The 24977-nt window shown below is 42.9% G+C and overlaps 3 protein-coding genes across 6 annotated transcripts; 1 reads left to right on the forward strand and 2 right to left on the reverse strand.

The window, feature by feature from the left end:
• Nucleotides 1-1179: 1179 nt before the first annotated feature.
• On the reverse strand, nucleotides 1180-3254 carry LOC129761734 (E3 ISG15--protein ligase HERC5). The gene is made up of 3 exons (XM_055759477.1): nucleotides 2781-3254; nucleotides 2222-2723; nucleotides 1180-2166 (listed from the first exon to the last, which is right to left on the reverse strand). Exons 1-3 carry the CDS (start codon nucleotides 2869-2871, stop codon nucleotides 1659-1661), a joined length of 1101 nt encoding a protein of 366 aa, XP_055615452.1. The 5' UTR covers nucleotides 2872-3254; the 3' UTR covers nucleotides 1180-1658.
• Nucleotides 2957-14864, forward strand: LOC129761735 (ADP-ribosylation factor-like protein 3). Of its 4 annotated transcripts, none has more exons than XM_055759480.1 (5): nucleotides 2957-3087; nucleotides 12094-12222; nucleotides 14077-14208; nucleotides 14269-14505; nucleotides 14609-14864. In XM_055759480.1, exons 1-5 carry the CDS (start codon nucleotides 3085-3087, stop codon nucleotides 14645-14647), a joined length of 540 nt encoding a protein of 179 aa, XP_055615455.1. In that variant the 5' UTR covers nucleotides 2957-3084; the 3' UTR covers nucleotides 14648-14864. The 4 variants fall into 4 exon arrangements, with proteins under 4 accessions (XP_055615455.1, XP_055615454.1, XP_055615453.1 ...); XM_055759479.1 differs by having other exon boundaries at nucleotides 14674-14864; XM_055759478.1 differs by having other exon boundaries at nucleotides 14269-14864.
• Nucleotides 14865-14879: 15 nt separating this feature from the next.
• Nucleotides 14880-24977, reverse strand: LOC129761733 (uncharacterized). Its single transcript, XM_055759476.1, has 4 exons — nucleotides 23842-24977; nucleotides 15811-16093; nucleotides 15449-15691; nucleotides 14880-15387 (listed from the first exon to the last, which is right to left on the reverse strand). The coding sequence occupies exons 1-4, from the start codon at nucleotides 24780-24782 to the stop codon at nucleotides 15307-15309; spliced, it is 1548 nt and encodes a 515-aa protein (XP_055615451.1). The 5' UTR covers nucleotides 24783-24977; the 3' UTR covers nucleotides 14880-15306.

Below are 24977 nucleotides of genomic sequence, written 5' to 3' on the forward strand. Positions count from 1 at the left end.
CACTTAGAATAACTATGAAATTAGTTGCAATTCTTTATTATTTAGTATGTACCATCAAAAGCGCATCCTAATCAACCTGGTTACATTGCATCACAAATTTGACCCAAAAATGATAACTGTTTATCGGAAGCAGATCGAAACGATAAACAAAAATTGCACCCTCCCTTGTGCGTGTTTGTCATAAATGTGCCAAAAAAAACCCTTAAAGCCTCAATTATCTGCCGGACACAAGAACCAGAAACCTTGAGGAAGCAAAAGTGAAATTGCTCATCGGCGTAACATTTTAACCGTGGATGATGAGACATGTGCAAAACGAGACGCAAACCGGTTCCTTCCTACACGCCTGATGCGGTGAGCTGCATCAAACTGCACGTCACGCCACGTACCCAATTGCATATTGGGTATTCTCCGCGCTGCTCTCTGTTCCTCTGCTCTTGTTCCGATGCATTTTTTCGGGCACAAGGTCCGACTGCAACCAAATTATGCACGGCGTAATAATAATGACAACAGACAGAAAAAAAAATCGGCACAAGAGGGAAGAAACTTGCTGGCCTTGATCCCATTTTCACTCTCTTTTTGGGGCGCGGACAGACGGCTGGGTTTTCGGCGAAAGAAAATATAAACGCTGACTTGTTTATATCTTATACCATCGATGCAATAACCGAAGTTTACCCTGCCGTAAAAGTACAATGCACATCTTGACGTATGGTACGCGAAACAGTCGGAGTCTAGCGAGTTTTTGGGGGATCCAACTTCGTCTGGCATCGCCACCCACCTCCGATTGTTTAAGCCGCATACGCAGGATTGGGCGCGTCTCTGTCTGTCGCTGGTCGAATTGTACTTTGCGAAGGTTTTCTTTGTGCATTCGGTGCTGGTGGTGGTGTCTTCATTTTTTCGTCGCTCTTGTGAGCCATGCATTGCATTGCATTGTGTTGCACCGAGACACGGACATTCTATGCGTTCAATGTCGTCGATCTTTTATTGAGTTCCCCCCGTTTAAATGATGCGGTTCCGAACGTGTATTGCGAGCTGATGATATACGACTGCCGTACGGGGTTGTTTGGAAGCGCGTAGCGATGGAGGAGCATTATTGCTTTCCTGAGAGTCGCATGATATTTAAGAAATTAGGTCAAGGATTTTCGGATGAAATATTGTAGTTCTTTCGTTCACTTTATCGGTTTTTCAAATAATTGTTGCTGAACTACAATCTTGTTATGTAACGTGTGTCATGGAAACGAACGAGTATGAGGTTAACCAACCAACAAACCAGAAAGAAAAGTTATTTCGAATTTAAGTGTCCTTAACCCATTACTGCCCAGGTGTAGGTTATGTTTACTTTGCGACTTTTGCGAGAAACTCGAACTTTGCAAGCTTTAATACACAACAAAACAACAAAAATTACGGATAAAATGACACTGACTCAAAAAACACTCTTAAATTGTCATGTGGTATCATTTAAAAAGCGCTTAACACTTCAGTTCCATCAAAAACGGCCATTTTTGCGTATTAATATTCATACACTGGGCACTGGTGGGTTAATCGTCAAAATCGATTCGACAATCACGTGCTCAAATTACTTCGGCAATCCGACTATTCTCAATCTGGCAACCAGGATACATTTAACATGCGACGGCCATCTATGGTACAGTAGCATAAGCTTATTCTCCACTATTACTCGCTAACTTCATCTGATTCATAAAAATAATCGTATTGGGTCCGCTCTTTAGACGAATTTTCCCATCAATGCAAGCGGTTGTATCGAAAAACTTGAATCGTTCTGTTTTGGCTTCTTTCTGGATCTGTTGATATTTTATTTTGTTCGTTATATCATCCCCGGCATAATAAATAGCACCGGTGGTGCTTATCGCTGCTGAATATCCGTTACCACAGTAGATTTTTTCAAACGAAACCTCAACACCGTCAGCATCCAGCACTTCCAACAGTTGCGGTAGAGCGAACACGCTCCCTCTCGTTCGCTTCTCCCCCTCTAGCCCCAGCTGACCCTTACTGTTCCATCCCCAGGTGTACAAATCTCCAAACGAGGAAACTGCTCCAGAATGCCACCCACCGGCAGCGATGTCCAAAATTTTAACACCAGCAAGAGCCTCGATCAACTGTGGTCGTTCGTAATGCGGTGTAATCTCACCGTTTCCCAGCTGACCGCGTCTGAAAACAAACAAGCTTTAAACAACTCATGTGTCAACTAACTTATTCTACTGACAGTCCGCCGCCCCAACTATAACAATCTCCATTAGATGTCAGGAGAAGGCAGTGTTCCAGTCCTGCTGCAACTTTAGCGATCCGGATGTGTTTGGGAAATGTGAACACCCTGTTTGGGATGGTGAAGACTGACTTTCTGCTAGTAATAGCGATGGAAAGCTTATCACCACAGGCAAGGTGAGTGATTGTTTCTTTTTCATCCGATACCATTGCATTCTCTACGGTGAGAAAATCAAGCTTGGTATGGCGATTTTCGTGGAAATCGTACTTGAACAAGTTTCCATCGACCAGCAGTACTAAGCAGTACCATGTGCAGGCGGACAGTTGCACAATTTGACTATCGAAATCTATGCAGTGGGCGTTTTGAGTGATAGCAGAATTGGAATACAAAGTCTGTCCGGAAGCAATCAACACGTGGGTCGAAGTAAACTCAATGATGTATGCATTGCTGGTGTTTTCGGTGGAAAATTTCTTGACTTTGAAGAAATCATTGAGGTTTATTTCTGAAAAAAAAATTGAACAATATTTTAACTTCGTCGTATAGAAATAATCTAACTTACCATGAAGTTTTCCATTTCTGCTCAAATCAAGTGGATTGAGTCCTGCAGTCCAAATTTTAGGGAAAACTTCTTCCAGTTTCTCTGCCATCATATCAAAGTTCTACTGTAATTCGCATGACATTTTCCATCGTCGAATCACATCAGAATCCATCTCCCATGAAACAAAACACTCGAAGGAGAAAGTGCGGTGTGAGAGAGTGATCCCAACGCTGAACCTGTTGTTTTCATAACACCGTTCACTGGCTAATTTCGGCTGGAAAAAATTGCTATTCCTGCTAAAAACACTACGAAAGCAACCACCAAGATGGTAAGTGTAGATGGAAACCAAATTCAGTTACGGTTCACAAATGCGCGTCACTTTTTCAAAAACGGTGAAGTTTTTAAAGTAAAAATGTTGAAATTTGTTTGGTGCTCGTCTCCCGGCAACCGAACCACGGATGAGAATCGTTTCTCAGTTGGACCCACTGGACCCACAGCTGGCTTGCAGTTCAGGGATGCCAGGTGATTTTTTCAAATATCTTCACATGGTATGAAAAAATGTCTTCATCACATCGGAGGAAAGTTCTTCCCCAGTTCATCCACAAAAACGGAACTATGATAACTCAATTTGTTTATTTCAGTTTTGAAGATTTGGTTGTAACTCAAACCATATTCGTAAAACTATTTATTGCAACGATATGTAACCGGGAATCCTTCGTTTTGTGTAGTGGTCGTTTGAAAAATCTAGGTTAATCTATTGTATAGTATAGGCCCAAAATAATAGAATTCGCGCGTAACTTTTGAAAAGGTCCTATGTAACATTCACATGAACTCGAGAAAAACGAAGTTGAAGATCGGAACATTGTTCCGCGAAATGTTTCAAAAGGAATCGATCTTGATCACTACTTTCACCACTAGCAGGCAATTATAAATCTGGAAAACCAATCGTTATTGTTGTTATGCGATTTTAGTTTGAAATTGAAGCCTCCGAGCGGAAAATGTTACATTGGACGTTCTGACTGAAAGCGGTACATTGGGCAAATTACTTTGGTATCTACACCAGAAAATAACAGAAATTCAAAATGTCCGAAGTGCGACTTCGTGTTGTTTTGATTGCTTTGTTACTTCGGACGGATCGAGCGTCAGAGGAAAGTGGCGTCCGAAGTTACAGTCGAGTGCTTCACATTCTGATCTGTACATTAGACATTTTTTGTATCGGTGATAAGAAGGTGAAAAGGATAGATACTTGAACGGTTGTTTTCGCAATGTGTTCAATGATTGAGAACTAATAGTGTGCATCCATTAACTCGATTTGTTTACATTTGTTACTTAGGATCTTTTCAAAAGTTACGCGAGAAATGCGATATCACAATCATTGGAATTCTCGAAAGCAAATGAACTAATGTCTTCTAGAGACAATATGTATTCAGGCTGCTTGAAGTTTTCCGGAATTTGAAGTAAAAGTTTTTTTGTTGGATTCATTCTATATGGGGATTTTCTGCTTGGAAAAGTTTGAAATAAGTAAGTGAATGGCCCCGAGACAAAAGTCTCCGCCAGGGCACGGCATAGTCATAGTCAACTGAGGATAGTCGGCTGACTTACCGACTGACTTTATCCGTAGTCAGTTAGTAATGGCTTTTGGCTTCTTCACCCAGTTTCTCCGCCAAAACGACTGAACAGTCAGTCGGGCATTTAGTCGCTACCTCCCTCTATCGACTCGACTATATCATTTCATTCTTCCCAGTCAAATTGTCCTCATTGCATTTTGAAGTGACTTCCCCCAAAACGAATTCGTTCCTCTCTCTCTTTCCCATGTATCTTTATGCATGTATCGATGTTTGAGTTCACCGTGGTTTGACAAACGCTATAGGTGAGCTAGATTTTTTTTGTATCGTACACGAAAATTACCCACACGTATAAAATAGCGTGCTGTGTGTGAGCTTTTTTGCACGCCTAATACTAACTAATACTAACGCGAGGACCTTTATAGCATACTTGATAAATGTCTAAGTTCGTTGGTTTGAGTTCACGATGGGTAGAAAATAAACCGTCCATTGATGGGGTAACTACTTTTTTGCATCAGGAGTCAGGTTTTCGTTTCTCTTTATATGGACGTAAGATAAGGTTGGGTACGCGGGTACAAAATCAATGTCAGGGGGAAATGGAAATGTGGATTGAAGTCAGTTGAATGAAGAGGCAGATTTGTATTCATTAGTTGAGTCAGTTAAAATAACCACTGACTGGACTAGTCATCCTCGCTAGTCAACGCTAGTCAATTCATTTTCAAGTCAAGTCATTATTTTGTTGGCGGTGACTGCCGAAGCAGCTCTAGTCGAAGCGGAGTTACTGGGAGTAGAGTCGGTCGTCATTTTTCAACGTCGAAGATTTCGGGCCCTGGTCTCCGCTGAGAACAAAAATAAACATGTCAGACTTATAAAAAAAACGAGCGAATGACACTGAGACAAAACACCTATTTCTTTTGACGATATTTTCGGTCAATAGTTTTTTTTTTTCTCTATTATAGTGACTTACAACACATTTCGGCTGGTTTGTCACTTTTACTTGCATTTTTGGAAGAATGTCGGGAGTGAGAATTGAACTCGTGATCTCTGCGTGAGAGGTATGGATGTTACCACTACGCCAGATCGTCTCCGTCAATAGTTAGAATTTCATGGAAATAATATCTCTCAAAAACTCACGTAAGCTATCATACTGAAATGTCTTCACATATTTCATACTGTCTTCAAATGGTCTCCGCAAAATCAAATGTCTTCAAAGTAAGTCAAATATCTTCAAAATGAAGACATATCTTCAAACCTGGCATCTCTGTTGCAGTTGAACAGCCGCACTTGTTTGTGGGAAGTTGTTTTCGAAGTGCTGCCATCGTAGAAAATTTAGCTTTGAATAAATGAATAAATTCTACTATTGAATTGTTTTATATGAATAATTTTTATCCATCGTTTTGCCAAACGTTTTGTGTGTGTGTGTGTGTGTTTTTTTTTTTTAAAGAGGTGAGGAACGCTCTACCAGCCTTACCTGGGAAGGGTTAACCCAGACGTCGAGTGGGGATCGCACCCACAAAAACCAAGCCCTCTACTCGTTGCCTTATTCCCCCTGGGACCACATCTAGGCGACTACTTCAGGGGGCGGCTGTGCTCATGCACTTCTCGAGTTTTCAACGCAAACTAGCGTTGTCCTTCCCTTTTTCTCAATATTTTTTTCTTTCCATTCGTTATTAATTCCACTGCGCTGATGTCCTCTTCGCAGGCATTTTGAATTTACCCGTCGAGACGTGAACCGATTAGGAATTGCCCTCCAACTTGACGCGCAACCCGTCACAGCCACCCTCGCGGGGTTTCTCACCTGTCGAGACGTGAACCGATTAGGAAGCGCCCTCCAACTTGACGCGCGCCCCGTCACAGTCACCCTCGCAGGATTTCTCTTCCCAACGGAGCGCCGATTAGGCAGTGCCCTCCAACCTGACGCGCACTCCGTCACAGCTACTCTCGTGGGGTATTCACCATTTTGATCGTGGCTTCATCCTTGATGCTCGTTCCTTCGAAATGTTCGCGGTGTTCCTCCATCCAGGCCACGATCAGGCGTTGTCAGGTAGGCCTTTTGCTGTTCTCCGCGGCAGTATCCGTTTACCTGTCGAGACGTGCACCGATTAGGAAGCGCCCTCCAACTTGACGCGCGCCCCGTCACAGTCACCCTCGCAGGATTTCTCTTCCCAGCGGAGAGCCGATTAGGTGGTGCCCTCCAACACAACGCGCACCCCGTCACAGCTACTCTCGTGAGGTACCATCTCTTGCAACAGCCGTCGCCGTTGTTCACCTTTCACCGTCGGACGTTGTCAGCACTTTGGTCAGCCCTCCACCTTCGCTGCAGCTCCGACATGATTTGTGTGATTGCACTGCTCACGGCATTCCAGATCATCTCGTCGCGACACATCTCCTCCACAATATTCTCGACATGAAGTGCAGGCAGCCCCTCGCGCCTTTCGATGAACCTGGGACAGACAAAAACGACGTGCTCCGGTGTTTCCTCCATATCTCCACAGTCCGGACAGAGGGGTGAAACTGCGTGCCCGAACCGGTGTAGATATTGCCTGAAACAGCCATGCCCAGACAGAAACTGCGTCAAGTAAAAGTTAACTTCACCGTGTTTCCTGTTCAACCAGGTCGAAAGTACCGGTATCAGCCTGTACGTCCATCTACCATTTTCTGCCGTATCCCATTCATACTGCCATTTGTCCAACGACTCCGCTCTCATCAATTTCCGGATACCTCTGCTTTCCCGTCGCTTGTAGCACTCGCTATCTTCCGCCAGAGTGATGCAGATGGGAATCATTCCGGCGATTACACACACAGCTTCTGTCGAAATGGTCCTATAAGCACTTACGACTCGCATGGCCATGAGTCGGAATGTGCTGTTCAGCTTCCTCCGATTTCGGTGGGTTTCCAGAGCCGCCAACCAGGCAGGGCCACCATACCTCAGTATCGACGAAGATACACTTGCCAAGAGACGCCTCTTGCTGCTGCTTGGGCCAAAGCTATTTGGCATGATCCTCGCCACCACGTTGATGGCCTTTGACGCCTTCCCACATGCATAGTCGACGTGCTGGTTGAAGTTCAGCCGGTCGTCGATCATGACTCCGAGGTACTTCACCGCCCGCTTCGAAACGATGGTATGTCCTCCGACCGATACCTCTGCCCGCAGCACTGCCTTACAATTGCTCACTAACAGCACCTCGGTTTTGTGATGTGCCATCTGGAGCTTTACGCTGTCCATCCAACTACCGATCATGTCTACAGCCTCAGTCGCCAACATTTCCACCTCCTGAAGCGTCTCGCCGATTACCGTTGTTACGATGTCGTCCGCGAAGCCCACGATCTCCACACCTCTGGGTAGCTTCAGCCTTAGAACACCGTCGTACATCGTGTTCCAAAGCGTAGGACCTAGGATGGAGCCTTGTGGAACTCCCGCCGAGATATTCTTCACTATCTGTCCCCTGTCTGTGTTGTATACCAGGATCCGATTCTGGAAATAACTCCTCAGTATCCTGTACAGGTAGCTAGGGACCTTCAATCTGTGTAGCGCCTCGGCGATGGCCTCCCAGCTGGCACTATTGAAGGCGTTCTTCACGTCAATCAAAATCACCGCGCAGTAACGGTCGCCTCTTCGTTTTTGTTTAAGCGAGACCTGAGCTTTCTCGATAACTGTCCGAATAGCGTCCACTGTCGACTTTCCTTTCCGGAACCCGAACTGCATTTTCGACAATCCGTGGTCATCCTCCGTGCATTTCACCAGTCTGTTGAGAATAACCCTTTCCAAGAGCTTTCCCAAAGTATCCAACAAACAAATAGGCCTATACGACGCTGGATCTCCAGGTGGCTTTCCTGGTTTCGGGAGCAGCACCAACTTTTGTATCTTCCATTCCGCAGGGAAGAGACCGTCATCCAGGCATTTCTGCAGCACCACCCTGAACATGTCGGGGAAAGCAAGGATCGCCGATTTCAGGGCCACATTGGGGATTCCGTCGGGGCCGGGTGCTTTTTTCAACTTTAGACCTTTTGCCACCGCGATGAGTTCTTCGTTGGTGACTTGTGCGTTCTCTGCTTCGTCCTCACCGTACAGTGTGGGTGGCCACGTCGGTGGGTCGTGCTGCGGAAAGAGTCCATTCACAATGACCTCGAGTTTTTCCGGACATAATTCCATGGGAGTCGTTGAACTACGGAATTTCGCCATCACGATTCGATATGCTTCACCCCAAGGATTTGCGTCGACGTCACGACACAGCTCCCTATAGCAGTTCGATTTGCTCCTACGTATCTCTCGTTTCAAGGCGGCTCTGGTCGCTCGGAAAGACGCGCGGTGCTCCTCTCTCTCTACATCGGTTCGTGCCCTCTGGACTCTTCTTCTGGCTCGTAGACAGTTAGCGCGGAGGATGCTGAGTGTCTCGTTCCACCAGTAGGCTGGACGTCGTTCATTCGTCGGGTTCAGTCTTCTCGGCATCGCTGTATCGCATGCCCTCACCAATGTTCCTGTTAGCCCGTCGGCGCTCAGATTAAGAGTTCTGCTGTCTATGCGTAGTGCTTCGACGAAAAGCTCCTTGTCAAAAACCTTTGTCCTCCACTTCCGCTCAAAGGTTTTTGTATTCCGTACCGCTGCGGGATTCCGTTAGCCGACACTATACAGGATTGCCTGGTGGTCGCTGTGTGTGTATCCCTCCGACACTCTCCACTTCGTATTAGCCGCCAGTGATGGACTGCAGAAAGTTACATCGATGATGGATTCGCGGCCGTCCCTTCGAAAGGTGCTGCTAGTGCCTTCGTTCAGAAGTGTGACGTCTAGTTTTGCGAAGGCTTCTAGTAGGCTGTACCCCCTGGCGTTGGTGCATCTGCTTCCCCACTCCTCAGCCCAGGCGTTGAAGTCTCCTCCGATGATGACTGGTTTGCGGCCGCTGACCTTATCCGTGAGTACGTCCAACATCTCGTGAAACTGCTCCGCTGACCATCTTGGGGGTGCATAGCAACTACACATGAAGATTCCGTTGATTTTGACGATCACGAAACCTTCCTGTGAGCTTTCCACCACTTCTTGGATGGGGTACCTTCCCATCACTAGTATTGCAGCCATCCCTGCTTTATCCACCACCCATTTTCCGTTATCGCGAGGAACTCGGTACGGTTCTGCGATCATTGCAACGTCGCATTTAGTTTCAGTTGTTGACTGCCACAACAATTGCTGTGCTATGTCGCAATGATTGAGGTTGAGCTGGGTAACCTCCATTACTGCGAACCCGCAATCGCCTTTTTGTACGCCGGACATTTGAAGCTACCTGTGACGTGGTCGTTTCCGTCCTCCTCCTTGCACAACATGCACCTCGGTTGCTTGGTGCAGTCTCTAGCAACGTGACCTTCCGTCCCGCACTTCCTGCACAATTTCGATCTGTCAGGACCACCGCAGTTTTTCGCCTGGTGACCGAAGCCCATGCATTGAAAGCATCTCTCCATTTGCTTGGCCATACGAGGGGGAGCTTTCATCGGGCACACGGACCACCCCACTTTTATTTTACCCTTCTCCACCAGTTTATTCGCAGCTTGTTTCGAGAGCCGTATCGAGGCCGTTTGTGTCCCACCGTATGCCTTTCTCAGTCGGATTGTCATTGGCACATCGCCAAGGTCACATTGTGACTGTAACGCAGTTCTCAATTCCTCAACAGTCGTGATCTCGTCCAGATACCGGCACTCGATGGTTGATTCCTGAGAGAGAGCTCTCACCTTCGCCTCCTCCCCTAGTGACTTCTCAATGAGTTGTTTGAAAGCGGAGCTCTTAACCGCTGGATCTTTTTTAAGCTCGAAGAGCATCTCGCCTTTCTGCGTGCGCCTAGTTTTCACGACGTTCTCGCCCAGTGTCTGCAACTCCGGATCGTCTCTCACTTTCCGAAGGATAGCTGCATACGATACTCCTGCTGACACTTCAACGATCAAAGCATCGCCCTTGATTCGCTCCACTCGAGGTCCGAGTTTCTTCTTTTCCTGCTCAACTTTTTTCTTCTTCTCCTTCTGTTTTTTGCGTTTTTCTGCCTGGTTATCGACAGTACGCCATTCACTGCTTTCACCTCCTTTCGCGTTACTCAGATCGTTCTTGGCCTTTTTCAGCTCTTCTTCTTCTCCTGGGGTGTCCCTCCTTCTCTTGTCCGATCGTGTGTTCAGAGGACCCTTCGGCGTCTCAAGTATCTCGACGGGTTTCTCATTCGCCTCGAGCAGAGCCTTTTCAGCACCCTCTGCTCTCATCTGCAGCTCCTTATGCTCGCGTTCAGCAACCATGACGACCGATCTGATGCTCGTCACCAGATGTTTTATTTTTAAGTGGACATTGTTTTTGTCCTTTACGAACTCGTAAAGTTCGTTGACCTTTTTCCTAACGTCCGTGATGCTGAGCCTCCCAAGTTGCCCTTCTTGGGATGCGCTTGAGGTCAGCGTAAACAACTGGCTCTGTACGGAGCCAAGATCTCCTTGGAATGCTTGGGCAGCAAACACTTCTTGTGGTTTTGTGTTGCTTGTACTCGTTGTGGCTACTCGAGTGACAGGTGACCTCAGCATTCGTCCGCTTCTCGCGAACACATTCTCCTCTCCATCGTTTGTTGGTGTGTTATTGCAACTATTCATATTTTTCTGGGTCCCAACTTCGGGCCGCTATCTCCGCTCGTTGTACATAGTCGCTACCAGTGATCCCATGGTTATCTATGCAAGCAGTGAGGCCATGCAGGGGTTGACACGGTCCTTCATGGGGACCGTGTTCAGAGCCAGATCAGCGCAAGTCAGGAATGTGACATCTGACGCCTAGTACCTAGTGCCTGGGCCTAGACGAGCATCGAACGTACCCGAAGACTTGCCAAGTTATTACCGGGACGGGGGCAACCGCACTATTAGCCCAAACGCCATTTCAGGACGGTGTCACCCTTCCTTACTCAGGGAACAGGATAGTACGACTGTCAGCCTTTAGCGTCGTGTTGAAATCGTTTCCGTATCGTGTCCGTTTTCTATGTCGTAACCAGTATGTCGTAATCAGGATCTTACTGGCGTCAATCCTGATGTGCTTGGCACTCCTTTCGTGGCTCCTGTACACGGTATTTCCCCCGTGCAATCTCCAATAGGCTTTACCGCGCCCTTACTCGCGTTGTCACCCGATTAGTCGCCTCATACGACAGGGACAGGGACCAAGACCCGAAGTGCTATTCTAGGCCGGCAACTCCACGGCCATGTGTGTGTGTGTGTGTGTGTGTGTGTGTGTGTGTGTGTGTGTGTGTAGTGGGCAACAATATCGGAACCAGTTTTCATTTGGTTCAGACGTTTTTTTCTGGCCGATTTTTCAAAATTTGGAGTGAATTAGAGAAACATTTAATCGCAAATTAGTCAATTAGAAGATCAATCAATGAATAGTTCTGCAATTGGACCCATGAACGTTCGCTTAGTAAAAAAAAGCATTGATAACAAAAAATCCATTTTGGACAGAATGAAGTTTGCCGGGTCAGCTAATATTTAATCAAAATTAAAATTTCAACATTTTTTTATTTTACGAAAATCTGCACGTGTCCACACTTTCTAGGACAGTCCTAAGGAAATTTCAGAGTAGAACTGTCGAATGATCTACATATTTCTGAATTTATTTGTGTCTACAAATCGACTTGTAATATTCCCGTCTAGACCATTAGAAATCGGGCAACTGACATCCAGAACATTGTAAATAGATGCCACATTCCAATAATCGAGTTCCGTGAAACAACGACAACATTGATAAACCTTCTTCATAAACGTTCAATTTTTAGGGTCTTTTGTCGCTGCTCAGAAAGTTGCGTTCGGCTCCCGAGAAAGAGCTGAGAATATTGTTACTAGGACTAGATAACGCTGGAAAAACTACCCTTTTGAAACAGTTGGCTTCCGAGGAGGTTACACAGGTGATTAGAGCTAAAATTCCCTTCTCTTCTTTCTTTTTTTTTTTAGAAAACTACGAATTTCGCTTCCGGCTGTCGATTGGATCGATTAAGGTTGAAAAAAAAATCCTACCGTACTCTTGTTCCTTGCAATTATAATTTTTGTTTTCCAGGAAAAAATTATTTCCTTTGTCGGCAAAAAGCTGATCTAAAAATTATTGAATTCCGGAAGAGAACCTCTGAAGGATGGCTCTTAACGTATGTCTAATATATACCGGGAATATGGAATTTTACATTTTTCGATTTTTATTTTTTTTTTATTTGGTACTAATGCCTTGGTGTAATATACTGTCTTAATATCAATTTTGGATAAAATCTGTAATTTGGTTTGTTTACAGCGTCATTAAGAACAAGTTCACATTTTTTGCTAAGCGGTTTTTGACATGATGTTTTTTATTCGGAATTCTTTCCGGAGGGCCAGGCGGTCGCTAACAGGATTTATCTTAGCGTTATGAGGCGCTTGAGAGAAAAAAATCATCGCGAACGGCCAGACTTGGATGTTGCACCACGATAATGCACCAGCTCATCGATCGAATTTTTACCATTAATGGCACGAATATGATTAAAGAAGCACCGTACTCTCCAGATATATGGTGCTCCCTTGGCCGAGTGGTTAGCGTCATAACTAACATGCCGGGTGTTCGGGTTCGATTCCCGTTCTGGTCGGGGGAATTTTTCGTCAAAGAAATTTCCTCCGACTTGCACTGTGATCACGCGTATTCTAGAGCTTGCCACTCAGAATGCATTCAAGGCGTGTTATTTGGCATAGAAATCTCAACTAAGTACTAATAAAAATGACGCAAGTAATACTACGTTGAGACGGCGAAGTTCCTCTAGGAACGTTAGTGCCATTGAAGAAGAAGAAGACTCTCCAGATATGGCCCCGTGTGACTTTTTGCTATTTCCGAAACTCAAATTACCGCTTCGTGGGACCCATTGCATAGAAGAAATAAAAACGCTGCGTGAACTGAAGGCAATTCCAAAAGTGTATTGACGGATTTCGCGCCAACTCGTCTATGGGATTGGCAAAAAAGTTTTCCTACAAAACTTTTCAAGATTTTTTCTTGGAAATTTTTTATTTTTTCTTTTCTTTGTACAGCTATAGAAAAATCAATAACAGGTAGAAATGGATTTATGGAGACCCTTGGATGCTTAAGTACAGTTTTCAGCTTGTTTTTATAGTCAAATACCACCCATAATTTACCTAGTAAAAAAATGTAAATTATAATACTTGTACCGAATCATTCGTCATATGTTATGAATGAAATAATGTAAAATGATGATCTACAACAACTATTCGATACCAGATCGAACTATCAAGAGATTTTTGGCAGACGGCTATTGTTTGAGACCTGTCGTTGCTCTTTGAATTGAAACATATGGTATTTGACTACAAAAAAAAACGCACTAGATCACTTTTTTGTAGGATTTACCATTTTCTATTAAAAAAAATTATAAAAAAATGATCAACAATATTTAGCCCTTTTCATATGTTAGTCTAGATAATTTTTTGGAAAACGAAGTATGCTAAGTTGCTTAATTAAGTAAGGTCTTCACGCCCAGAAAGTTTCATTGAGTTCTGAGAGGGTCATGCCAACATCTGGTCGAGTTGGCGCGAAATCCGTCTATTGCTTCAGAAGGGGCCTAGTGTGAATATTTTTATTTCTTCAAAAATACGAATTCCCGGTATATATTTGACAGAATGTATGGTCATCACTTCTATGAAATAATTTGCCTTCATTAAAAAAATGAAATATATCGATCGAAGTTTTCTCCTTGATCAAGCCAACAATTGAAACTATCTGTTCTTCTCAAAAGGTCACACCTACAGCAGGATTCAACATTAAATCCGTCGTCTCGGATGGCTTCAAGCTCAACGTGTGGGATATCGGCGGTCAGAGCAAGATTCGCCCATATTGGAAGAACTATTTCGAGAACACCGATGTTCTGGTAAATTGCATCAACTTTCCTCGAATACAAACTCTACAACGACGACGATTTATGTTTAAGATTTACGTGATAGACTCCAGTGATCGCAAGCGCTTGGAGGAAACCGGCGACGAGCTGGCGGAACTTCTGCTGGACGATAAATTAAAGCGCGTCCCACTGTTAGTGTTTGCCAACAAGCAAGACATCGCAGGTGCCCTGAAGGCGTCCGAGATAGCCGAGTGCCTTAAGCTTGTCAAGTTGAAAGATCGTACCTGGCAGATTCAGGCTTGTTCAGCTCTGGAAGGAACGGGGGTGAAGGTATGTTTCCACCATTTTTCTTCCATTATTTTCGGTCCGCACACCGTGTGGTGGATAATTGAATAATTCGATTAACAACTTACATGTCTTGCCTTACCAACAGGAGGGAATGGATTGGGTTTGTAAAAGTATTAAGAAATGAACAAATTGATTTTAATTTTCTCTTAGGATCGTCTCGGTGTCTGTTTCAACCTCTCATCCCCTGCGCATTGAATGTTTTAGCGTAATTTTTTTTGGTGCCCACAATATTTACTTGATGAGTTCTAAATCTGGAACAAATCCGTCCAACAGATTAAAATACGAGAAAGCCTTCACAAACGAAACGAGTACAATAAAGTAACAAATCTTGATTGAATGGAAAACGATTCGACGTGTTGTTTTTCAATTAAATTATTTTTATTGGATTTCTCCTGTTTTTGAATGCGATCCCCATCGATTCACCCGAAAGCCCTCGTAAACCGTTTGAAATTTACATTCAATATGGAAATGTACAATATCTATTCCCTCGTTTTACGCGTCTAGCCAAACAACGAATACCGTTACGCAGATAGACACGTTTCAGCTGTTTTGCTTTTCTCTCGAAAACATGCATCGCGTTAGAATTACACCGCTTGTAATCAAACTTTTCTTCTTCTACTTGAAACGACTTATTAAATTATCAAATGTAGATTTCAAATCGATGTAGGATTTTTTCCCTGAGGGACCGCCCGATTTTCTGCCTTTTTCTATGAACAATCACAATTTTTGTCTTTTTTCTGAACAACGAGTTTTTTCCCTCCGGAATCGGTTCTGCTTTCCATCTTACAGCTCATTGTGTGGATATTCGGTGGTCACTTTGCTTTCATTCTCGTGGAATTCCCAACAATCGACCGGGTGTTTGTGCTGAAAAGGTTCATATGTTTAAAACTCATCTCATACTTCAATTGATCTGGATAAAATCTACCTGACAATTGTGCGGATCATTGATGATAGCGAACAGCGTCCAGAAGGGCGTCTGCGTTTGCTGACTAATGAACCAGGAAGCGGCCATGCTACCAAACTTGGTAACACCTCGCTTGAAGCCGCCGAGACCGAGCTGCTCGTTCGGATCGTGCGAATTGATTTCGCACAGAATGTACTTATCGCAGTGTGGCGTTTGGATCGCTTGCCGGTAGGCTCGATGAACTTTCAGTACCGGTTCAATCACCTATGCCGTCGAATGGTTATGTGCGATGATAGAGGATAGAAATAACGGTTAATAAAGTTTTATAACTACTACCGGTTGGTTTTCTGATTGGTCTATTTGATGGAATGCAGAATGCTTACCTCGAGATTGAACGTGTCGGTCAGCTTGTCCGTTAGCTCCGTTACGTTGTACTGTTGCAGGAACTGTTTCGCCTTGCCTAGTTTCAGAAGATCCTTGACGTAACTGACCGCAGGTTTAACGTACGTGATGGACGATATCTTAACCTGCAGATATTTCTTGGCGGTGTGATCGATAAGACTCGAGATGGTGTCGCTTGGTCGGTTGATATCTAGCAGGGTCTGTTTAGGGTAACCGCGCGACTGGAGGAAGCCATTGACCATCATTTGGCCGGTGGCAACGTACCTGGAAGAAACATACAATGTTACAAAAATTTACTTTTGAGCAATTCCGCCTTAAATCAGCCGGCCGCAAACCCGACCCTCTTCATTTTTTTTGAAACTTGGTACTTATAATGGAAACGACTTAAAATCTCAATTTTCTTCGTCACATGGGCAATTTCAATTATGACTGATATTTTCAAAGGGCGTATTCAAAATCATTGATCTTTTTGACGTAGAACTAAGTCTTTCATTAAGGGTACCAAATCAAAAACGTTTTCACGTTTTTATGAACAAAAATCGTTATTAACGTTAAACTATTTTTGGCGTGAACAGACTTTGACGATTCATATACCAAACGAATCGGAAATTTCCTAAGATTTGTTTTTTTACTATACATTACAATCGCCTGATGTGTAAACTGTTTAAATTGATGAAAACTAGAAGCATTTCCATTTTCCCATACATTTGTTCTGCTCATTTGAGAGCTTCCCTGCCCATGCCGTCAATAACGAGCAACTTATAGACGATCAACGAACGCTACAGGTTAGCTAGATTCTTTTGTATCATACACGAAAATTACTCACACATATAAAATAGCGTCAGTGTGTATACGCTGTTTTGCACGCTAAAACTAACGTGAGGACCTTTATAGCATACTTGATAAATGTCTAAGTTCGTAGGTTTGAGTTCACGATGGATAGACAATAAACATCATTGATGGGGTAACTTCTTTTTTGCATCAGGAATCATGTTTTCGTTCTTCCTCTTTATATGGACGTAAAAATAAGATTGTGTACGCGGGTATGAATTAGTGTAAGGGGGAATTGGAAGTATGGATTGAAGTCAGTTGAATGAAGAGGCAAATTTGTATTCATTAGTCGAGTCAGTTAGAATAACCGCTGACTGGACTAGTTCATCAGTCATCCTCGCTAGTTAACGCTAGTCAATTCTTTTACTAGTCAAGTCACTTTTTGTTGCCGGCGACTGCCGAAGCAGTTCCAGTCGAAGCGAAGCTACTGAGAGTAGAGTCGGTACTCATTTTGACGTGGGACTACGTCTAACCGGAGTATATGGAGGGTAAAATGAAAACCTAAACACAGAACATGCAGGAAAAAATGAAAGATTCCGAATACTTATAACTCGAACATTTCTTACTGGATCGGAAAGATGTTTGCATCAATTGATAGGGAATATGGCTACGCTTCTATCGCTACTAATAAAATGTTATTTTTATTAGATAAACAATCGAATAACTGTAAAATGTTAAGCGTTATCTAAAGGCCCTAACTACCTCGTTTTGATTGGCCCGATTCACGGTTTCCCCAACACAGCCATCAAAACCAAGCAGCGTTAGAGAAATCGGCATTGCAAATACTTCAAAGTCGGGGGTATTTTTGTTCCGATTGAAATGTGTTTCCCCAACACAGACTTCAAATCCAAGGAGCGTGAGGAAATTGGCATTGCGAATACATGTAAGTCGGGAGCATTTTTGTTCCGACTGAAATGTGTTTCCCTAACACAGACTTCAAATCCATGAAGCGTGGGGAAATTGACATTACTAAGACATGTATGTCGGGGCCATTTTTGTTCCTACTATATTGTGTTGCCCCAACACAGACTTCAGAACCAAGGTGTCTGGGGAAATTGGCATTGCAAATTCATGCAGATCGGGGTTTTTTTTTCGACTGAAATGTGTTTCCCTAACACAGACTCTAAACACAAGGAGCGTGGGGAAATTGGCATTGCGAATACATTACGAGGGTATTTTTGTTCCGATTGAAATGTGTTTCCCTAACACGTACTTTAAATCCATGGAGCGTGGGGAAATTGGCATTGCGAATACATGTAAGTCGGGGGCATTTTTGTTCCGACTGAAATGTGTTTGCCTAACACAGACTTCTAAACCAAGATGTCATCATAACAAACGTAAAAAGACTGTCATTAAATTTACTTGTAACGAACAACATAATCTATCACAATGCGTGAATTGTCCTTATATGTCATTATACAATCTTTTTACTCACAAAGCAAATATATTGAATTCTATTGAATTCGGAAATTGTTTCATTTGTGGAAGCATCCATACCTCTAACGCGTAAGATCACGAGTTAAATTCTCACTCCCGACATTCTTCCAAAAATGGAAGTAAAAGAGACGAACCAGCTAAATGTGTTGAAGGTCACTATAATAGAGAAAAATATTAAATATTAACAAATAAATAAACAAATAAAATATTGTTTCATTCAATCAAAAATTTAATCAATGCAAATTAAAAAATGATTGCTAAGCCAAGGTAGTCCCACGTCAACCTTGCGGTTATATCATAGATATAACCCACCCATTTTTCACCTTCGAAGATTTCGGGCCCTGCTACGTACACACGAGAGATGCAATACATTCAGAGGAAAATATAAAATACAATGATCGTTTGACAATTTTTCCGTTCACATATTTTGGTAGTTCTAGGCATCATATAAAACGTAAAAGGACGATCATCAAATTTACTTGTAACGAAGAACATAATCTATTACAATGCGTGAATTGATCTTACATGACAACTGTTCAAATTCTTTATTGGCGAAGCAAATATGTTGAATTCGATTGAACTCGAAAATTGTTTCATAGATATAACCCTCCAATTTTTTTGCGCTACAGAATGCATCTTCAGAATATGCAAGAAGCAAGTATAGTGTAGAGCAGAATCAAAGCAGAAGAGAAATATTAAATAGGACACACGTCGTCGGTTTTCATACCGTAGAGATTGTACGAATTGTTGATTTTATACGTTGATTTTTTTTCTGTCAAACTGAGGGGAGCTTATTGATGTTGCTTATTGTTAGATGCTTCGTTGGATTTAGGAGACTTTTGCAAAAATCCATCAAACAAAGCATTATTCTTTCTCTTACAAACTCTCGATTTCGCTAATTTCAAATGACAGAGATGATTTGTTCTGTTTTATTATTTGACCTATTAGTTATTCATCCTTGTGACAGAGAGGAGAGATTCAAGTGCTGTGAAAAAAAACTCTCGCGCTCTCTTCTCATGCTAAGCTTTTCAGAATATTTTACATCAGATACTTTTCAGAATTGTGTAATCTAATTTCGTCATATTTCGATATTATTTCCTATACCAAATTACAAATAAATATGCATTATTTCGAATGTTAAAGGGTGTGTCACATCAAATTGCATCACAGAAAAAACGCTGTAGAAATTCGCCCAGTAGACCGATCCTTTTGAAAATTTTAGACAGTAAAATAAAAACTATTAAACAACTTTTGGCATTTTCTTTTTATTCATACTTCGAGCCCAAGCCCGTATGCTCACACCTTCCTCTTTACCCCGTCCATAAGGTTCTGTACAACGTCAGGTTGTAGTTTTTTTTGAACAGAAATCCATTTTCTCTTGAAGCCCGCCTCCGATTTGACAACTTTTGGGTTCTTCCGGAGGGCCTGCTTCATAATCGCCCAATATTTCTCTATTGGGCGAAGCTCCGGCGCGTTGGGCGGGTTCATTTCCTTTGGCACGAAGGTGACCCCGTTGGCTTCGTACCACTCCAACACGTCCTTTGAATAGTGGCACGAAGCGAGATCCGGCCAGAAGATGGTCGGGCCCTCGTGCTGCTTCAATAGTGGTAGTAAGCGCTTCTGTAGGCACTCCTTAAGGTAAACCTGCCCGTTTACCGTGCCAGTCATCACGAAGGGGGCGCTCCGCTTTCCGCAACAGCAGATCGCTTGCCACACCATGTACTTTTTGGCAAACTTGGATAGTTTCTGCTTGCAAATCTCCTCCGGAACGCTGAATTTGTCCTCGGCGGAGAAGAACAACAGGCCCGGCAGCTGACGAAAGTCCGCTTTGACGTAGGTTTCATCGTCCATTACCAGGCAATGCGGCTTCGTCAGCATTTCGGTGTACAGTTTCCGGGCTTCCGTCTTCCCCACCATGTTTTGCCTTTCGTCGCGGTTAGGAGCCTTCTGAGCCTTGTATGTAAGCAGGCCCTCCCGCTGCCTGGTCCGCTGGACGAATGAACTTGACAAATTCAGCTTATTGGCGACATCCCGGACCGAACTTCTCGGATCACGTCTAAACTGCTTAACTACGCGCTTGTGATCTTTTTCACTGACGGAGCATCCATTTTTGCCGTTCTTCACCTTCCGGTCGATGGTTAGGTTCTCGAAGTATCGTTTTAGTACTCTGCTGACCGTGGATTGGACGATTCCCAGCATCTTACCGATGTCCCGATGTGACAACTCCGGATTCTCGAAATGAGTGCACAGGATCAATTCACGACGGTCTTTTTCGTTCGACGACATTTTTCCAAATTTACGAAAAATTGACAGTGAAGCATGGCCAACGTGATCTATACACTCTTATCTGATTATAAGCGGAAGCTGAAGATATAATTCCTAAAAATTAAATTTCTACAGCGTTTTTTCCGTGATGCAATTTGATGTGACACACCCTTTATACCTGAATTAATTCATTATTATTAACTCACTGTTATAACGATTCGATAGTGATGTCACCTGAGAGAAAATATTCGAGTGGTTAGCTATAATTATGATATCCTCTCAGAGGAGACAACGGAGGGTAAAATTGGGTTGAGAGTGACTGAGTTAATATTTGTTTCCTCAGTTTGTTGTGAATTTAAGCGGTCTCTCGGGGCATCTCGGGACAGATTTTTGACGTAGAACTACGTCTTTCAAGAAGGGTGCCAAATCAGAAAACAGGTCACGTTTTTATGAAATAAAGTTAATGTTAATAACTATTTTTACTGTGAACGAATTCTCATGATTTGAATACAAATTGAATCGAAAATTCTCTAAGATTCGTTTGATATGCTATAAATTACAATTCGCTAATCTCTGAACGGTTTAAATTCATCAAAACTGGAAGAACTTCCTTTTTTCCCATACATTTGTCCTGCCGATTAGTGTGTTAACTCTACCCGTATTTCGAGTGCTTATAACTCGAACATTTTTTAACAGATCGGAAAGATGTTTGCATCAAGTGATAGGAAATATTTTCAGATACTAGAGGTGAATGAACTTTCGCGGTTTGAAAACTACGTAAACATGAGATGTGCAATAATTTCAGAGGGAAATGTAAAATACAATGATCGTTTGACAATTCTTCCGCTCACATATTTTGGTAGTCCTGGGATGATACCCGTAAAAACGTAAAAAAAAATATAGGAGGTTGTGTCCAAGATACGACCGCATTGTTGACGTAGAACTACACTGTTATTTTATATAAGTCGCCATACATTGGTGGCTTGAAATTACTAGGAATATAAATACTTCTCATCATTTTGCGCTATTATCAAAAGAAACGCTTATGGTAACATTACTGGCCTCGAAAAAAGTTGCATTACTTTCTTATGCTAGAGGGAAGCGCAGCTGTGGAGCCCTTAGTGGAGGAGGTTTTGCTACTGGCAAGCGAAACCTAATCACATACAAAATTCCAGAACGACATTTACTCTCTTAACATAACAGTTTATCTAAACAAGCGAAAATAAACTCTTTTTGTTAATAACAACCTCGAAAACAGTAGCAATACTTCATTATGACCAATATTAGCGCAAATGCAATTCTAGTTGAAGGCAGTTTTGCGGGTAACGGCGTTTACATTTTCGACCGACGCGCCGAAATCGCCTACTTCGCTGTTGTTCGATGCGGTGTCTCACTCGCGAATGCTCGGTTCAGTGCGAGCGCTTTTCACTGCACCAACATCGCGTGCATCATTAGATGGCGCTTGCCTCGAAATTTTATTGCCTTTGGCAATGCGTTCGTTTTTTTGCAGGGCTCGAGCCTACCTTCCTCTTTTTCTTGCTCATCACACACTACGCGAAGCGTCCAATTTTTGACGAGGAAAGAAAAACACACGATACGAATAACGCGAAAAACGAACAGAAAAACCAAACGACGATATCCAAGTTGTAACTGGTGGGGTCCAATCTTAGATCGAAGCGCAGCGAAAACAAACTGAACTGGATTGCTCAACAGTCCGATGCCGAATGAAAGTTTGCCTCAGCGAGATCCACTGTTTATACTCTAGGCAAGTATTCCCCTTCATTCTTCTACTTTTCCTTTGTTCACGAAGACTTTAACTCCTGCGATTTCCCCTCCGTTGGTCGTTGATAAGTTGCTTGTTATTGACAGCTCTGTTCGGGAAAGCACACAAATGGACAGAACAAATGTATGGGAAAATGGAAACGCTTAAAGTTTTCATAAGTTTTAACCACCCACAAACCAGGAGATTCTAACGTATAGCATATTGCACAAATCTCACGGAATTTCCGATTCGTTTAGTATGTAAATCGCCAAAATCCGTTCGCGACAAAAATAGTTATTAACCTTAACTTTATTTCATAAAAACGTGACCTGTTTTCTGATTTGGTACCCTTAATGAAAGACGTAGTTCTACGTCAAAAGACGTTCATCAAATTTATTTGTAACGAAGAACATAATCTATTACAAAAATTTCGATGCATTCTAAAATAATATTCGAAATGGTAAACAAGTGGATTACATAACATAATTGCATAGTTCTACGTCGAAAATATGCGGTCGTGTCCTAGATACAACCCCTTACAATTTTTTTTATTTAAAATTTGTTTCATCTGATTGACAACAGTATTTTGGGCACCCAGATTATGATCCCTATGGTAAGTTTGACTTCTGGGCAAATCATGCTAAAAAAATATTTCGCGAGCTATATACACCTCATCGCCCTCATGAGCTCTAAGTTGGAACTCACTGTCAATCCATCATAGAACAGTATCTGCCAAATAAGAAATTGGGTATCAAATTCTGGATGCTTTGGATTCTGAGACAAAACATTATCTCGGATTTTTTTGTTACAGAGGCGCAAAATCAATCAAATGTGAAAGAGAAACAAAAATGTAATAATTTTACAAGCGTACAACTGGCAAATGATCTAATCAAAAATCACACATATGTAACAGGCACTATGAGTAAGAATAAGAAATGTGTTCCAGAGCAGGCTAGATTTGCGAATGTTCGTCAAGCTATATATTTAACATTCTTTTATTTTTTGTAATAAGTTAATGTTTATAAATTTATAGACCTCATTTTTGATGTGTTTTTTTTCTTTGATACACCTTTTGTGACATAATCAGTTATCTACGTATATCACTATTTTCAAAAATATACTAAAACTCATCCGCATTTTTGCCATATGCTCACAAAATTTGCTCCGCACTCAAACGGTTAGAACAGACTGTGTGCCAATCATGAGACTGGTAAATTTCACAATTCACAATTCACAATCATGAATCGTGTGTATAGGAAATATTTTGGATCCAGGGAATATTAGAATATTATTAATTCCGACCTCTGTTCCGATGAGTTTGAAACACTAGAGGGGGAAAAAGTTAATATTCCCCCAGGTTTTGAAAACAAATCCTTTTTAGACTGCAAGGTCAAAACAAGACAAGAATGAATGATATGGTATTCGAACTTTTTTTTGTTCTTTGAACAATTTTTTACTAAAGTTTTTGGAATCCCAAAAAGTGGCACTATTTGTCAACTACGAGCGAAAAAGTTCGGTTGTATTAGCCCACTTCTGGGAAGCCAAAAATGGCACAAAACACGATCGCGCTTTGCGTGTTTCTCTCTAGCGTGACTAATCGACTTCACAGTCCGCCAGACAAGCGCAAGACGGTTGAAGCGTGTGTCATGCCTCAATCACATTGCGTATATTATTAAATCCCCCCGGATCTTTTTTCCTTTTATTCATACGACCTTACCTTTGGTAAACCTCCGGATTTGCGATGTAGTGAGCCCAATCGGCTAGATAGATAGTGGCCGCCTTTATCCACCGTCGACGGAAGGACTGGTTCTGCAGGGTATCAAAAAGCCTATCATAGTCCAGCTTGCCGTCGCGACCGACGAACCCTTTAAATACTTTGTTGAGTCCAACCTTTGTCCAGATGGCTTCCGCTAGTTCAGACTGGGTGAACTGATCCCACATGACGTGAATGTTCTCGAGAAAGGGAGGTAGAACCCACGAATGATCCTTATGTTTCTCCTGTGTTTTCTCCATTTCTGGCCCGGAGAAGGACTGGAAGGCTTGAACCGCTAGCGGTAGAAGATTGGCGATTGCTTCGCCATTGATTCCAGGGTGCTGTTGCTCTTGCTCTTCATCTCGATCCACGCTATTATAGTTGGCCAACCAGGTCTGCGCAACAGTTAGAACAGTATCGAGAAGTGGGTTACCATCATCAGCCTTCTGTCTCTTTTGGCGTTTGTTGGTTTGGCGTTGTGGTTGCTGTTCCTCATTCGCTCCAGCGAACATTTGAATAACGTTTCCAATTAGAGCAGGATCGAATCCACTACCACCACCACCACCGCCACCATTGTTTCCTCCCCCATTGGCATTCACCAGCATGCTACCAATTCCGGACAAAATAGCTCCAACGCCATCGTTGTTTGATTTAGCAGCTCCTCCAGCATTAGCGTTGGCCATCAGTGGGAGCAGCATGGAAGCAATCCCAGATAGACCTGCGGCCGCATTTCCACCACCGCCCCCATTTTGATTGCCCAACGTTTGCAGGAAATCCGAGGCCATGTCCAGAAACGGACTACCTTCATCTTCTCGCAGGCTCGACCGCTGTGCGGTGTAAGCACTTCCACTGATCGAGAATATCACCAACGATATCACACACAAATATTTACCGTTCACGATCATTTTTATTGGACAATCACCAAAAAGCACTCAATTTCACGTACTTTTGAATCAACATTCACTAAGCGATTTACTTTTTCAGTGGAACAGTAAGAATCCTAGGGCACATCAATGTACACGGTGATATCCGCCCGGTTCACTACGGCCTAACTACATTCGAACCGATCAAGATCTAGCGCAGCACTGAAGCCACCGGGA

The sequence above is a fragment of the Toxorhynchites rutilus genome, chromosome 1 (assembly GCF_029784135.1).
Source record: "Toxorhynchites rutilus septentrionalis strain SRP chromosome 1, ASM2978413v1, whole genome shotgun sequence".
In the NCBI taxonomy this organism is placed as follows: Eukaryota; Metazoa; Arthropoda; class Insecta; order Diptera; family Culicidae; genus Toxorhynchites; species Toxorhynchites rutilus.